Raw genomic sequence first — 15,504 nt, 5'->3', positions numbered from 1 at the left:
CCTCCCTTACAAAGGTCACCACAATAAATGAGTCATCCTGATTTAATATTTCCCCCCAAAAGTCAGCATGTGAAATAGATACATCATAAATAATTTACTTAAAAAATAGTTACCCAACTTAAAATTTTTTCATCAGATATTTATGAATTAATATAATGACATGTCATCTTATTGGTGTGATCTAAATTAGATCTGCATTAAAGAAACTTCTCCAAGTAATAGAAATTGTGGAGTTATATTATTGAAACAAAAATCCCAGGTACTGAAACAGAAACAACTGCCTCCAAATTGGAACTCTTTCCAGGGGGATAGGCATGACAGTTTGCGAAGTAAAACAATGGGGGAAATGCGGTAAATGAAATTTAATACTTTTTATATTCATTGATTCACTGTTTCAATTTAGTCAATAATTTTATTTGTTTGTTAGGCACTGATCTAGGTGTCAAGGATATAAAATAGATGGCCTGAAGAATCTGCTGCCTAGTCAAGCACATTTTATAAATATGTACATACATTCAAATACAGCCAGTTAACGTGCTAGAGAGACTTGGGTAAAAACAAGCCCCATCTGGGTACATTGGAGAAGGCTCACCGAGGAAGTGAGTTATGACTGCAGAGCCTAGAAGAATGATTAAGAATGTCTCGTGAAGACGAATAGGAGAGTGCTTGGGAAAATACAGATATTAAGTGTGACGGGAGGCAGTCCATGAAAGACTTGAAACAAGAGAGGAGGCTCTCCCATCTTAGCACTGTCCTGTCCTTTCATTGTTTATGCTGAGTTTCTTCATACCCAATTCAACTAAATCATTGGCTTTTTACACTGAAAACATTTCAGCACACTCTCTCATATTCTAAACATTTCCCAGTAGTTGCTGGTTTGGCACTTCCACACACTTACGCTATGAAATCTGAATCTTGTAAAACATCGCTAGAATTATACTCCAGACATACATATAATAGTGGCTAGAGTTTATGTTTCATGACCTTCCCTCATCAATCATCCAAGTAGAACGTACGATTTTATATAAGTACATCTGAAGTGAATCCTCCTTAAGACAAATTTCCTTTATTTAGTTCTAATCCCCTCTTATAAACCATTTTTATAGATTTTCTGATGCATTTGGCCAGGTTAATATCTTTCAGAAGTTGTCATTAAAGTCCGTTTCACCAAACCCTTGAGTAAGTCCAATACTAATATTTTATGACTCCATAAGTTAGATTATATGTGTTATCATTCTTTCCTATGGAATCAGACTTTAAAAATAATTTTCTTTACTTTATTAAATAATGGAAAAACTCTTACCTCAAAAAAGGGAATAATTTCAAATGGCTTCATAGTTTGGGGCTTTTATCTTCCCTTCACAGAGGAACCACCTCTTTTTTCTTCTTTCCTTTTTTATGACAGGAGCTGGTTGTATATTTCTTGTATTTAGAAATGACCAGCAGCTTTCAGAGCTTCACATTTTACTGCTAGCCATCAGGGACAGGACAGGAACCGTGTCCGCCCCCTGCTCACGCAGAACATCATTTCCTAATAGCAGGCAGCCCGAGCTTGCCTTCAAACACCTCCCCGGAGGCATCCTAACGCACATCATTTAGAAAGTCTGCATCCTGTTTAAGTAATTAATACCTCAATCAAATTTGTGCTAGCATCAGTTTTGTCAGAAAAAAAATCATTAATTTTTCCCATTCCATGATCTATCCAACAGAAAGCTTTTTTAATTAATTTTTTTTATTTTTATGAACTGGAAAGTGTAGCGAATGCAGAATGGTTATAGAAACATTCATTTCTTAACTGCCTCCTCTGAAGGTGAACTTGAGTTGATACTACTACTTAGTGTTTGTGTGATGGGTTTTTCAGCAGAGGAAGGATATGAATGCATCAGCCTTTTAGAAAGCTTACTCTTTCTGACGTATGTTAGAGACCCTAGACCTACATCCACATGCACAGCACTCTGAGTGTTAATGAGATCGTGTAGCTGGGATGATTTTTGCTTTGCTGTTTTATTTTAGAGGCCATGAACTGAATTCCTCCACCCACTCTTGCACTTGGAGGGGATCTAGAGGCTATTAGAATAGGCCCAGAGGGTTAGAATGACTCTGGTGAACACAAGGGTGAGAAAAAAAAAACAAACTTGATTCACTTTATGCATTCACTTACTCATTTTTATAATTTCATGACACTCAAAGGAAACACCATTGTGCTTAGAAGCACCTAAAAGGCCATGCAAATAGGATCTCTCTTCCCCATCCGTATCCCCGTCTCTTACTCCCACCTGTAGCCTTGGTGTTCTTTGAACACACTTAGCAGGTGCCCACCTCTTGGCCTTTGTTCTTGCTGTTTCCTTGCCTGAGACATTCTTCACCTTCTATATGCTTAGTTCCTGCCTCATCTCTTTCAGAGCTCCATCCAGCAGTCACTTTATCACTAAGACCTTCACTGACTCCCGTTTAAATGCTACCACATCTACGTCTCCCACCCCAACCTTCTTATTGGCTTTAGCACTTACCACCCCACACAGCTTCATATTTTATTTGTTTATTTGTTTACTGTCTTTCTCTGTTTACTAGATATGCAGTCTAGGGGGGCATGCATTTTTTCTTTAGTTTGTTCACTGCTGTGTCCCCAGTGCCTAGAACATTGCCTGACACTCAGTGGGCATTCAAACACTGTTAAGGAGAGGAATTAATGAAGGAACTCAAAATGATTCACTGAGCAATTACTCTGTGCCAGCTACTGAGCATGATAAACACATTTAAAGTCAAGAAAGAAATAACCACTCAATTACAATCCTGTTGGTAAATTCTATAAACCAAGTCCTACCATGGGGTGCTTTGAAGAACAAAAGCAGGGAACCTAACCCCAAGGGGGAGACACTGAGCTCTGCACTATGGGAAGGGTAGAAGAGAGGACCAAAGATATAAAAAGCCCGTTACAGAAACCAACCGCCTGAGGTGTAGAGATGTGAAAGCATAGCTTATGTGTTGAACTACAGCTATTACGAAAGCTTGGACTTCTCTCAAAAGCTCTGGGAAAGACACTGAAGGGTTTTTTCCGCAGAGGAAGGATATGAATGCATCAGCCTTTTAGAAAGCTTACTCAGGCAGCGCTGTGCAGAAAGGATGGAAGGAGACTAAAGGCAGAAAGGCCCCTGGGCGGATGTCACATTAGCTATGTGACAGAGAAAAGGGTTTGAACAAGAGCTTAGCAACACTGCTGAAGAAGAAGGATGGCCCAGAAATATATTCCTGAGTAAGTATCTGTTGGACTTGGAGCACAAGGAGTAAAGCATTACTCAGGCCTGAGCAGCACACTTGCGGTAAAGACAATCTCTAAACGGGGCTATCATATTTCTTTAACTTATGTGCTGACCATATTCTACCTAATATTTTATATAATCTTTAGAAAGGGAAAATAGTAGGGGTGGGGTAAACAGGAAAGAAAATCAAGTGCACTGTGTAAATTTATTAGTTTTTTTTTTATATAAGTTTTAACTTGGCATAGCTCCCCATGGTCTTTTCTGAAAGATTGTGAAAACTTTGGTGTAAAAGTTCACCTGTAGAAAAGTGAAACTTTCAATGGCTCATTTGTTTTTATCATTTGAGCAAAGGTATGGCCATTATGTAGAATCTTTCAATGAAAAAGCTTGATGTATTTTACAACACCCAGAACCTATATTGAAATGAGCATATTTTAAGGTTAAAATTATATTTTAACACTTTCAGAGTTAACTTAAAAATATATGTAGCTTAATATGTTGAGATTCCATATGTTACACAGTTTTTAATCCCGAGACATACACAAAGAAGTTATTTTAAAAAATAAAAGAGACCTGAGCGGCGTGACTCAGTGGTTAGAGTGTCAGCACAACAGAGGGTCGCAAGCTCCATTCCTGGGTGCAGGTCTGATCCTTGCCCCAGGTCAGGGCGCATACTGGATGCAACCAATGGATGTGTCTCTTCTATCAATGTTTCTCTCTTCCTTCTCCTCCTCCTCCTCCTCCTCCACTTTCCTTCCCCCTCTTCCTCCTCCTCTTCCTCTCCCCTCCCTTCTACTCTCTCTCCCTCTAAAAGGCAATGGATGCCTACAAACCAAGAGAAAAAAATAAATAAATAAAAGGCAATGGAAAAAATATCCTCACTCCTTGGGTGAGAATTTAAAAAATAAATAAATAAAAGAGACCAGATTAGTCTTATTTTAACTGGTTGTATACAAAATATATGCAAACATAAGGTGCCCATCAAAAAAAAATGTTTAAAGAAGGAACAATTCATTAATTAATAAATATGGACAGAAAAGATTAACCCTTCGGTTTGGAAAACTATTTGATCCAAACTTATTAAGTCATGGGGCTAACAATAGTGTAATTATTTTAGAGATCTTAGAACACTAGAAAATTGACTTTAATTTGAGGAATAAAAAGAAGCACTAATTTGAGTAGTAAGTAATGAACTTAGGACATTATTCATCTAAGTCATTATTCATAATGACTTTTGAAGCAAGATGAAAATAAGAAGAAAGATTCGATACGTTAGTGAATGGTTCTATGGCAATTGCCCACTATTTTATATATTTATATTTGTACTAGACACCCCAAAACTAATCAAATGTAGACATCTTAATTAACTGGTAGCAATATACTCTAACTTCAAAATCAATTTTTGAACTCAAAGCCTTCATTTGTAAGCTTAAATTTCATGACCACAATATCACAGGTATATAATGGGTTTGTTAACCTAAGGATATTCAAAGCACATGACATAAAAGCAAAGTCTGATCAGGAAAATAGCTGTGTTATTATGTGTGTTGTGTGTGTTGTGTGCTTATGCTTACTTAAATGCATGTCTGTGTGTTATATTCAACTCTGCTTTATCCTAGTCCCCTCCTAGTAACGGATGACACTGTCCTTGGCTTGCTAACATTTTTCCTGCTAATGAAATCAAATGAGAAATTCAAATTTTTGGTAGCTGAGAACCTATCCTTGGCAACATAGTTATGAATAATTCACAAGACATGTATTCACAATTTAAAATTAATGTTATATTTTGAAAACTGCTTTTACTTTTAGAGTTTAGCAAAAATGGCAGTAGTTTCCTAACAGTGAAGAAAAACTTTGTTTATAGCAATCCTTTGACTTTCACTAAATACTGTGCTAAAATATACAATTAACATAATTTTTATGGATTTCAGAGTTATAAGTAATCTTTCTAAATCTCTGATATGTGATTACCTAATAGAGATTACCTAATAGAGACCAAATTAGAAAAGAGCAGATACATTAGTTTTTAGTTAAAAAAATTTTATTTAAAATTTGCTCTAATTTTATATGACATATTTTTCCCAGGGTTATACATCAATATAATAAAATATTCAATTTTAGTGAACAATATTTTTTCAAGTGGCACAGTTAGGTTTGTAATGGGAAACAAACCCTTTTGAATTGAGCATATACATTCTCAGTCTAAACATTGAATTAATGTACTTTTTGTTATATGATTTTCTTTTTAACATCAACATTTTAAGAAGTGACATACCCTGGAGACACTTGGAAAAATGGAATCATAGACAGTGATAAAACCCAAGTCTTTTCTTCACGCTCAGATCTGTAACTCTAACTTTCAAACTCTGACTTTACTCAGCATTAACATTCATTTCCCAAACAATTTACCCGATTGAGGAAATGATTAAACATGTTTATGTGCTGAGGGGAAGGAACTAGTGGGAAGCAGGAGGCTCTGATATGGATGCAAGGGTAATTGATTTTCTCAAAGCCCCAAGGGCAGAGGCAAGGATGGATTCCAGTGTCTCCAAGATGCTTTCGCCTTGTAGAGGATGAGGGCCTCTTCTTCTGACAATGGAAGGGGGAACACTGGGTTTGAATTGTTGAGAGAGATGATGTTGAGGGAATTTATACCTGGGAGCCTTATTTTTCCTGTAAAATCTAAAACAGGGAGAATTTGCCCTGTCCAGGTGGTTTGGTTGGTTAGACCATCATTAGGTACATCAAAAGGTTGCAGGTTCGATTTCTGGTCAGGGCACGTGCCTGGATTATGGGTTCCATTCATCCTTGGTGGAAGCACATAAGGGAGGCTACCAATTGATGTTTCTCTCTCACATTGATGTTTCTCTCTTGCTCTCGTTCTCACTTTCAACCAATAAAATCATGTCCTTGGGTTAGGATTTTTAAAAATAAAATAAAACTTGGAGAATTTTAAATACAAGGAATGAGATGGGTAGGAAGGATTCTGACCACACAGATATGTCAGGTAACAAGCTCATTAGGAAGTTGGTTGGCTGAATAAATCTGAAAATAATATATAAAGGTGATATTGTACATGTGCTTTCAATAATCTGAAGCTGATTATATGAGGAAATTGTTACTCTTCCTGTGAGGATTACAAAATAATTTATGAGGAACAGATTCTTCAAATGTTCTTAAATATTGTGTACTTTTTACAAAAAAAAAATTATGTATGTCCAGTTCTTCCTCTGATGACCACTCTAGTGCTTCAGTGTTTCAGAGTATGCATGTAAGATGCTGATTAACTGAAATGCAACACATTGAAAACAAACTAGCCATTAGTTAAGTGTAATGGAATAAAGAGTTCTTTATATGAAATGGTAGATTATCTAGAACTTTGTTAAAATATACTAAGTTTAGAAGTATTTTTCAAAAATTGGAAAAATTGCTTAATATTTTAATATTGAAATAGACATGAATGGTCAGGATTATAGCTGCTTCTCTTTGTGCTCTTTTCCATCATCACAAAGCCAGGCCTTGTTCCAAATAAAGCCAACAGAATCCCAACACAGACTTTGTAGTTGAAAAACTGCTAAATCTCAGAACTGCCACATTTCCATTTTGTATGTAAATATTTCCATTCACCTTCCTAAATATTATATTTCTTCTCCCCCCGCCTCCCCCCCCTAGTATCACAGTTTATGCAACAGCTGACAGCATCATTTGTTCCTTTTCTGGTACACTCTAGGTGCCACAAGTGACCTTGTCGTCTCCTCATTTGTAAACAAGTGTTTGTGCAGGTCCATTAGCCACATTTCCTAAGAAAAATAATGGCGTAAAACATGTTTATTTGTAATACTGTTGGATTATGTTCTTTGCAAATCTGACTGAGGTTTTGAAGACGCAGAGGTCAGAGAACGTGTCCATTTACTGGGGAACCGCATTGCATTTTAACTGCTTCTCGTAACAACAGCTGAGCTTTCTATGAGACTGATGTGATAGATTTGCAGGTATTTGAAAAAACAGAGGTGCTGGGATAACAAAGATTCTTTTTTAAAGGAAAAAAATCAGAATCTTACTGCATGTGCTTAATGTTCTTCAAAAGAGAATAAGAGACAAGATTTATGTTCTTCCAACTGAAAATTTCATTTGCCTTGATGTACAGAATATGAGCATATTTCAACACAGCTAAGAGAGCCTTATAGAATAGCACAGTTTTAATTGGTCATTTAAGTTTAAATGGTTATAATACATTAATTGAATTGATTTTTTTTTAGGGTCCTATGGGGCCTCCAGGACAAAAGGTAAAGTATAAACAATACTGTGAATGTAAGTAGTCTGCCATTGCCTAATGGCTAAGCATGAGAGGTGGATGGAATTAGCTACTGCAAGCCATGGCGAAGCGGTCTGGTTTGTGCAGTCTAAAAATACAATCATAGAATGTGAGCTGTTAGATTTCTAATCAATCCCATTATAGAAAATCCAGAGCAGACTCTTTTTATGCTATCTGCCAAACTTGTAGGTGATTGAATTTTTCATTCAGATACTGATTAACTGTGACATCTTAGAATGTGAAGGGTCATACAACACTGCAAATGAAGTGCATGGCCTTGCTCAAATACCTGATTGCCAAATGACCACAGAACTGACCAGACCAAAGGACGTACTTGTTGCTTGGTGACTGTACTCAAGTGGCCCCCTGATGCCTTCCTTTGCTGGGGTAATCTGCAAAGTGACTTCCTGATTGTCATTTCTACATTGGAGAGGGTCTAGAATTTCTGAAATTACACCCATCCTGCAGTAATAAACGTATCAGTACAGGTAGATGGCCCTTTGCCAGCAAAGCATCACTAAGTCCCCATTGCCCATTACACCTCCCACCCCGCAAGTGGCGGGGGGAAGGGACATTTAACCTGTAGAAAACTAAAGAAAACAATTGTATCACAACAGGTGGACAAGTGATTATCTTTATCTTTGGAATCCATCAAAGATAGAGACTTTTTATCCCCAAGCAATGGGCATGTGGCATCTGTTGAAACATAACCCTGCAAACCAAGTAAAAGCCAATGAGTTGTGAGACAACTTGTGTATAGGAACACTCTGTCCTCCGCAATAATGTCTCTATTAAGCATGGTGTGAAATTGTAAAGCTACCCTAATCCACATGCAACCAGGCTAAAATTACTGCCTCAGGCTTCGGCAAGTACTTTAATGACCCACTCAGTAGAGCCATGGAAGCACTAAGGAACTTGCCCTCAATGTGTTTTGTTTATAATGACTGTATTTTTAATCGATTTATTTATAGAGCAGTTTTAGGTTTATAATTACTATTTTTTTTAACTTCTTCCACTATTATTAAGAAACTTAATAGCATACATAGACTAAGAAAAAGCTGTTTTCTAGTGTGAGGCAAAGAATAAGCATATTTTCTTTAAAAATGGTTTCTCCAGAGCCTAAAAGGGAGGTGTATGGAAGGAAATGACATCATTATTTGAAAACATTTGTTAATGTTACCATATCCAGTTCAATGTCATAGATTTTCCTCAGGTGACAGCTTGCTTATTCTCAGTTCACCCTACCTATGTCCAGTCATTGGTATTCACCCCAAAGCACGTGCACACATGTCCGAGAGCCTGCGCGCAGGCGCGCTCACTTAATATTTTATGTACAGAAGTCGTGTTGTTCCTAGTCAGTGTTTAACATTTGTAACATTTTTCCTAGTCTACTTTGCAAGACATATTCACACTCATGTGGCTCACTGTGCTCCCTGAAAGTCTGGGGGGAAATGTTGCAAATACAATAAATTTGAGTTTTGCAACACGGCTTCCTTATTTGACTAATTGTGCAACAAGTGGTTGTTATTTTAATTACCTTTTGTTTTATGGTATTTAAATTCATAAAATTCAAGAGTTGCTGCTACTGCTAGGCATTTTCCAGATGGAACCAAGTCTGTTTATTTCCTAAAAGCACCCAAATTTAGAGCCATGTGGCCTTGTGACCGCTGTGGATCTCAATTTATGATGTGACTTTCTTTAAAATCTTACTGCAGTTTGGTGGGTATTGAGAAACAGCTAAATTTAACTCTATAGTTTTTGCAAAAGCTGATGAGTCTGCGTACCTTGTTGTATGTTTAAACACCGAGGGGAAGAACCGAAAAACATAGCCTCCCAGATACGTTTTGGCAAGGTAAAGCTGTGGCTGACGTGACTAACACAATATGAATTTAGAATTGAAGTATTTTGTGATTGTGATATCAATTTAATTTAATCATGTGTCTCCTTAGGGTTCTGTTGGAGCACATGGGATTCCAGGGATGAATGGGCAAAAAGTGAGTGCTATATTTTTGATCATTTGGAGATGACTAAAATTGCAAAATTATTCTAATCAGTAATATTAGTAATAAGTTTATGTGCTTATAAAAACTCTACAAATACTTTTGAAATATAAAAAATAATGTGTCAGTGGTCAAATTAGTTTAATTTTTAAAGATGTATTAAATAGAAACTCTTGGAAATGATTCCATTTTATTTTGATAATTTATGTAAGAGCTGTACCTTTCTCATAAATATATATGGGAACTTCTATCTTTAACACAAATCGTGACCAATAAGTGCACTCTAATTATTCTTGTCATGGCCAAAGCAATATGTATTGTTTTTCATGAACAGAGTTTATTCTTACAGTGGGAACCTATTGAAATCTGAATCCAGAAGCAAGCTCTTTTTACTGATAAGCAAAATTAGGAGTAAAATAGACTTTATTGAACTGCTAATAATGAGGGGGGCAGAAATAAAGTTTAAAAAAACACTCACAACTCTACAGAGACATATCTATGTACATGTGTACTTTTATCCCTGCAACATGCTTACTAGTTGCAAAAAACATGTAGCTGTATCCCACAGCTAGGTCTGGATTCAGTTCTCCCCAGTAGTCCTGACTGGTTCGTCAATCTGGAACCTCTACAGAGACCAGGAAAGCCTCGATGGCAGGCAAAGCCACTAGCTGGGCCAGCGCATTGGAGCCAGCGAGCTGAGCTAGGGACTTGCCTGTTCCCCTCAGAGGTTTTGGACTGGCTCTGAAATTTTGTGATCCATCACTTTTTCTTCCCAGAAGATTTTACATCTATGCCCTCTGGATTAAATTCTGAAATCACAAGGGACCCAGTTCTTACAGACAGAATAAACCACCACGTGACCTTCTCCAATTCATCTTTTCTTCTCTAATAAGATATAAACTATCACAGCTTAAAATCCACTGAGTTGCTGAGAGCACGAGTCTGCCACTTAGAGACCGTGTGAATTTTGGCCAAAACTTTTTATTCTCTGGCCTCAGTTTCCTCATCTGCAAAAAGGAGACAATAGCAATACCTACCTAATAAGGTCAGTGTGAGGATTAAATGAGTAAATAGGCGTAAAGACCTTATGACAGTGATGTAACTATTCATCTTTTCCTTCATTTCACGTTGGTGAATTCTGGAAATTTGATGGATCTGTGTTTGAAAAGAGGCCCTCTGTTTCCAGAATTACTCAGTTCCCAAGTGAAATTAATGCTCTCAGCCAAGGCTCATAGTGTCTTGAAATCCCCCAACTAAACACTGCACGCTTATCAGTAATGGATTGCCCATGCCATTTAGTACCATGCATATCCATTTGTTTTACAAACCCTGGCAAAGAGAGGATTACCTTTCCATCTACAACATGGCAGATCAAGGAAAGAAACAAATAAAAACTCAAAAGTGTATTCATTCGAAGATGGATTTGAAAATGACATAACTTGGGCTATTTAGAAAGTACAGTATGTGGGTATAGCACAAACACTGTTTTTAACGTTGGTGAGAAAACAAACTCGTACCTGAGGTTAGTGTCTCCCTTTTTCTTCTTTTCTTTTTTCAACTTGGAGACAATCATGAAAATTTATAGGAACCTTTAACCTCAAACAAGACAACTTTAAAACTGTCACATATATGCTTATGAAGACTGCATATATTTTATTTTTGCAAAGGAAATTTGCAATTTCCTTAGCAAGAGAAAGGAATGTGACATTTTCTTGTCCTAGTCACCACATTTAAATTATATTTCAAGGAAATAGACAGTTAATATTTGCAGTTTTATGTGTTGTTATACATCTTTGTGGCATTTTAAAGTGTTTTCTGTAAAACCCAGGAAAGCTAAATTATTTCACACTTTTATGAAGGTATCAGCAAAATGTAATTTAAAATGGTTTTTCCTACTTCATAGAGCTTAAGACTTGGGGTGTAGGATTTCTGTTAATCCTAGTCATTATCTTACATTTGTAATATTCGGCATCTCATCTTTAGGAAAATGAAGTGCAAAAAAAATGAGTCCCCTTCACTGAAACAGCAGGTCATTTAGAAGGAAAAACAGAGTTGAAGACAGAGTTCTATCCTTACAGCACAGGAAATATGTCTTGGATCTCTAGAATTTGCTTCTCTAAGACAGCTTACAATTACATTTTTTTAACAAAAAAAAGCACCTCAATGTCTTTAAATTGTCTTGAGAAAACATTTTTTCCACATTACAAGTTTACTTTTTCCACTGATATACTTTTAATGCCTAGGAAATAGTTCTCAGACAGGGGTTAAGGAAGGAAATGATTTCTGAGCCATCAGAAATATGCCAAATAAAAACCAGGAAATATAGAGGGGATACATTGTGATGGAAAAAAGTAAAAAAACAACTAGAAAATAAAATGATTTTTCTCCTATAAAAAAAGAAAGAAAAGTCAACTACATTAAGAAAATGTTTTGTTTGTTTTCTACTGGAACATTTTCCATCCATTCAAATTAACAAACTTGGCGATTGGCTTTGACTAATCAATTTGGTGGAGACATTTTTTTACTACTTTTCTTTAAATTTTGGTTACCTTGATTGCTAATCTGAGTATTTCTTATTTTTGTAATGGTCTTCCCATTCTTCAGATCCCGGTAGGAATGAAGACTTACATAAGCGGTAACATGGCGTAAACTCCAATCTAGCTCTTTCAGGCATCACAACCCACAAAAGGCTCCTGAGCACCCTCTGTGAGCGGTGGGAGGCTGGAGGGGCAGAGGGAGGGGCATGGCCTCTGCAGGCAGCGAGAGGGAATGCTTCGAGGCCCGTCCTCCACTGGACAGGTCATGGAATGCTTCTAAGGCTCAAGTATCAAATACAAGTGCAGACAGGGCAGTATTATCTAGATGACATCTCTAAAGTGAACATAATATAATAGGTGCTCAATAATGTTATCAATTATCTATAATAGTAGCATATTAGAAAGTTTCAGCATACCCTGGCTGGTTTTTCTCAGTGGTTAGTGTTGACCTGCAGACAAAAGGTTGGATTCTGTGTTTGATTCCTGGTCAAGGACATGTACCTCAGTTGCAGGTTCCCCAGCCCTGGTCAGGGTGCATGAGGAGGCAACCAATCCATGAGTCCCTCTCACACTGATGTTTCTCTCTCTCTCTCTCTCTCTCTCTCTCTCTCTCTCTCTCTCTCTCTCTCCTGCCCTGCTCCTCTCTCCCTTCTGCTCTTTAGAAATCAATGGAAAAAATATCCTCGGGTGAGGGAAAAAAAGCATTTCAGCAAAGGAGCCCTAGGCTTAATCTCAAGTAGGTAGCAGAAGCCAGTTGACTTCATGAGAGGGAGAGAATGAATATGCAAAGTTACACATAAATATAATGTGTAAAATATGTATAGTCTCTCAATATAAATATAAAACATTTCCCTGTCCCCTGGCGCCCCACCACATGCCCCATACTAGGTAGTCGGCATGTGAGTACCGACATGGGAAAGAGAAAGACACATCTCATTATCTGAAGACTCAGCCACCCGCATGGGGTAGCGTAGGAGTGCTGTCCTGGAGTGGGACTCTGTGTCTTCTGCCGGTTGTGCAGCCCCTGAAAGGCCCTTGTCCTCTCTGGGTCAAGCGGCTTCATGTGTAAAATGGGAGAGGGGCTGTACCAATGTATCTCTCAGTCCCTAAGTGATGCTGTGTATCTGTAAAAGGTCACTCCTGTCTCATTCCGAATTCACCCAACTTTGAGCATGCGCTGTTCCCAATTCTGAAGGTTGTTTCCACAATTGGGATTTGTTTCTAACAAATAGCTGAAGCAGTTAGAGCAGATTTAACACCATCCTACCTAAAAATATGCAATGTCCTCTTCTCAGGATAATTGTGTTGGGCACAAACATTTTTGTAATTCTTATGAGAAAATCTTACTGTCAGAGGTATAATTAATATTTTATTTGTACTCAATGATTCGCTCTCTCTCTCTCTCTCTCTCTCTCTCTCCCACACACACACACACACACACACACACACACACACACACACACCACAAATGTACATCTGAATATTTGTTAATTAAACCTTACTGCTCAGATATACTGGAGAAGTATATGGGCTTTTAAAAATGATTTTTTTGGTAGACCTTTTTAAAACTGAATCATCCTTTGACAAAATAAATTGCTGTCTACAATATATATGTCAGAACTTTTAAAATTTCAGCTCTTAATTGGTGTTATTAGAACCCTATATTTCCTACTTTCCACATTTCCACATGAATTGGCATCCACAAGAATAAATCACCATGATGACAAATTATTTGAATAGCAATCAAATAATTGATTGGACTGTGCAAATGCCATAGAGGAGGAGCTCATGGGGAAGAGACAGCATGCAGTCCAAGTCTAATTTGTGCATCACTTGGTTCACATCCTTGTCTCTTTGTTACTGTGAAAATAATATTAAAGATTTTTCCAGATTAAAAACAAGTTATTTTTGTCTAAGCCAGCTGGGATTTTTCCGAGGTCCCAGAGCCACAGGGATTCTTCTAAAGCAAAAGAGAAATATCAGGTGATCTTGTTTCGTGTATTTTTCAAGGGTTATTGTAAGACTTCAAATAAAATATAAATTAAAACTTGCTCTTAGTGTATCATCTATGAATCTGCCCCAGATAGCAATGTGATTTTTAAGTCACATTAAATTTTAATTAGCTTATAGTTATGGTATTTAGACTTCCTTTTCATCTCTTATCCATGGGTCTCACAGTTCTTTACTGACATTCATCCTCACAGCATATTTCTAATGGCATTTTTATTGTGAGCATATTTAGAGAGCAGATAAATTGAAGCTCTCAGACTTCCAAAGGTCAAGCTGTTTATTAAGGTCTATGCAGGGGACTATGCAAGGAACTCAGTATTTTTTATTCCTGATTTACTTATTGAATTGCTAACTACACTCTTTTCTTTGGCTACCTTGACTGTATCATTAAACAGTCTGAGTTAAATTCCTGAAGGATTTGACTGTGTTATAGTTTGGTTTGTTTTCTGGTTAGCTTAAAATTTTCCTGTAACAGAATTTACCCAGTGATCTCTTACCCAATCTACTTATGACTTTTCAATTTTAGACTTTAAGTAAAGATATGTAGAATTAAATGAAGTGATTAATTTCTGATTCCAGATTAATTAATAGTTCAGGGAAAGTATCTTACACAACACCTTAGTTCTTTTGTAGGTTCAAGTTGAAAATTACATTATTTTTACTAATTGTTTTATCTTTTAAAGTTAGCAGTTGTGTGCAGCAGAAATCTAAAAATACGTGTTTTTTTCCTCTAGTAACTAGGTATAATAATAGAATGGATTCTTCTTAAAGTAACATCATTATCATCTATTACATGATATTTTATATCCTCAAATCACATCATCCCTGAGTGTGATTCACACATTCTGAGGCATTTTTATAATACAAATTTACTCTTCAAGATAATTTTTACTCAATTTTACTTAAGTGGGGCAAACAGTATTTCTATTCTCTATGTAAGTAACTTAAAGTTCCTTTAGAGAGGAATATAGTTGAAAGGGGTAATTTCATGCTGGCTCGAAATAAAACAATGATAGTAAAATACTCTTAAAACCACTTTCCCCTCACTCTATCTAGGCATGTTACTGTCAAACTTGACACCAGTCATCATTCTGCTAAATGAAAATGTTGGGAGAGGGGAAACTAGAAAGTGGAGGGAACGGGATAGGTGGGGTGACGGGTACGAGAGGAAGGGAAGCTGCTCACAGGCTGTTGCAAAACAAAGAAATAACCAAGCAAATGTGTCTGAAGGTATTATGACATCGTCAATGCCACTTGTTTTTCATTGTAAAATACACTATCTATGGTAGAAGGGATGGCAAAAATACCGATTTACTAGATCTGACTAAATTGCATACATCATTTTACAACTTTAAAAAAAAACAACTCCTCTGACATGTGCT

At 36.9% G+C, this 15,504-nt stretch overlaps 1 protein-coding gene across 1 annotated transcript in view; it reads left to right on the top strand.

Annotated features, from left to right (window-relative positions):
* The window catches only part of LOC102756642 (collagen alpha-1(XXV) chain), a 209,248-nt gene that overhangs the window by 100,680 nt on the left and 93,064 nt on the right, over positions 1-15,504 (top strand). Inside the window, exons 9-10 of the mRNA XM_015559760.1 lie at positions 7,520-7,546; positions 9,525-9,569. Coding sequence (XP_015415246.1) covers positions 7,520-7,546; positions 9,525-9,569 — 72 coding nt within the window. The remainder of the gene's footprint in view (positions 1-7,519; positions 7,547-9,524; positions 9,570-15,504) is intronic.

The sequence above is a fragment of the Myotis davidii genome, unplaced genomic scaffold (assembly GCF_000327345.1).
Source record: "Myotis davidii unplaced genomic scaffold, ASM32734v1 scaffold1755, whole genome shotgun sequence".
Classification (NCBI taxonomy): domain Eukaryota; kingdom Metazoa; phylum Chordata; class Mammalia; order Chiroptera; family Vespertilionidae; genus Myotis; species Myotis davidii.
The sequence above is the reverse complement of the archived record's forward strand: the minus strand, read 5'-3'. Positions and strand labels throughout refer to the sequence as shown.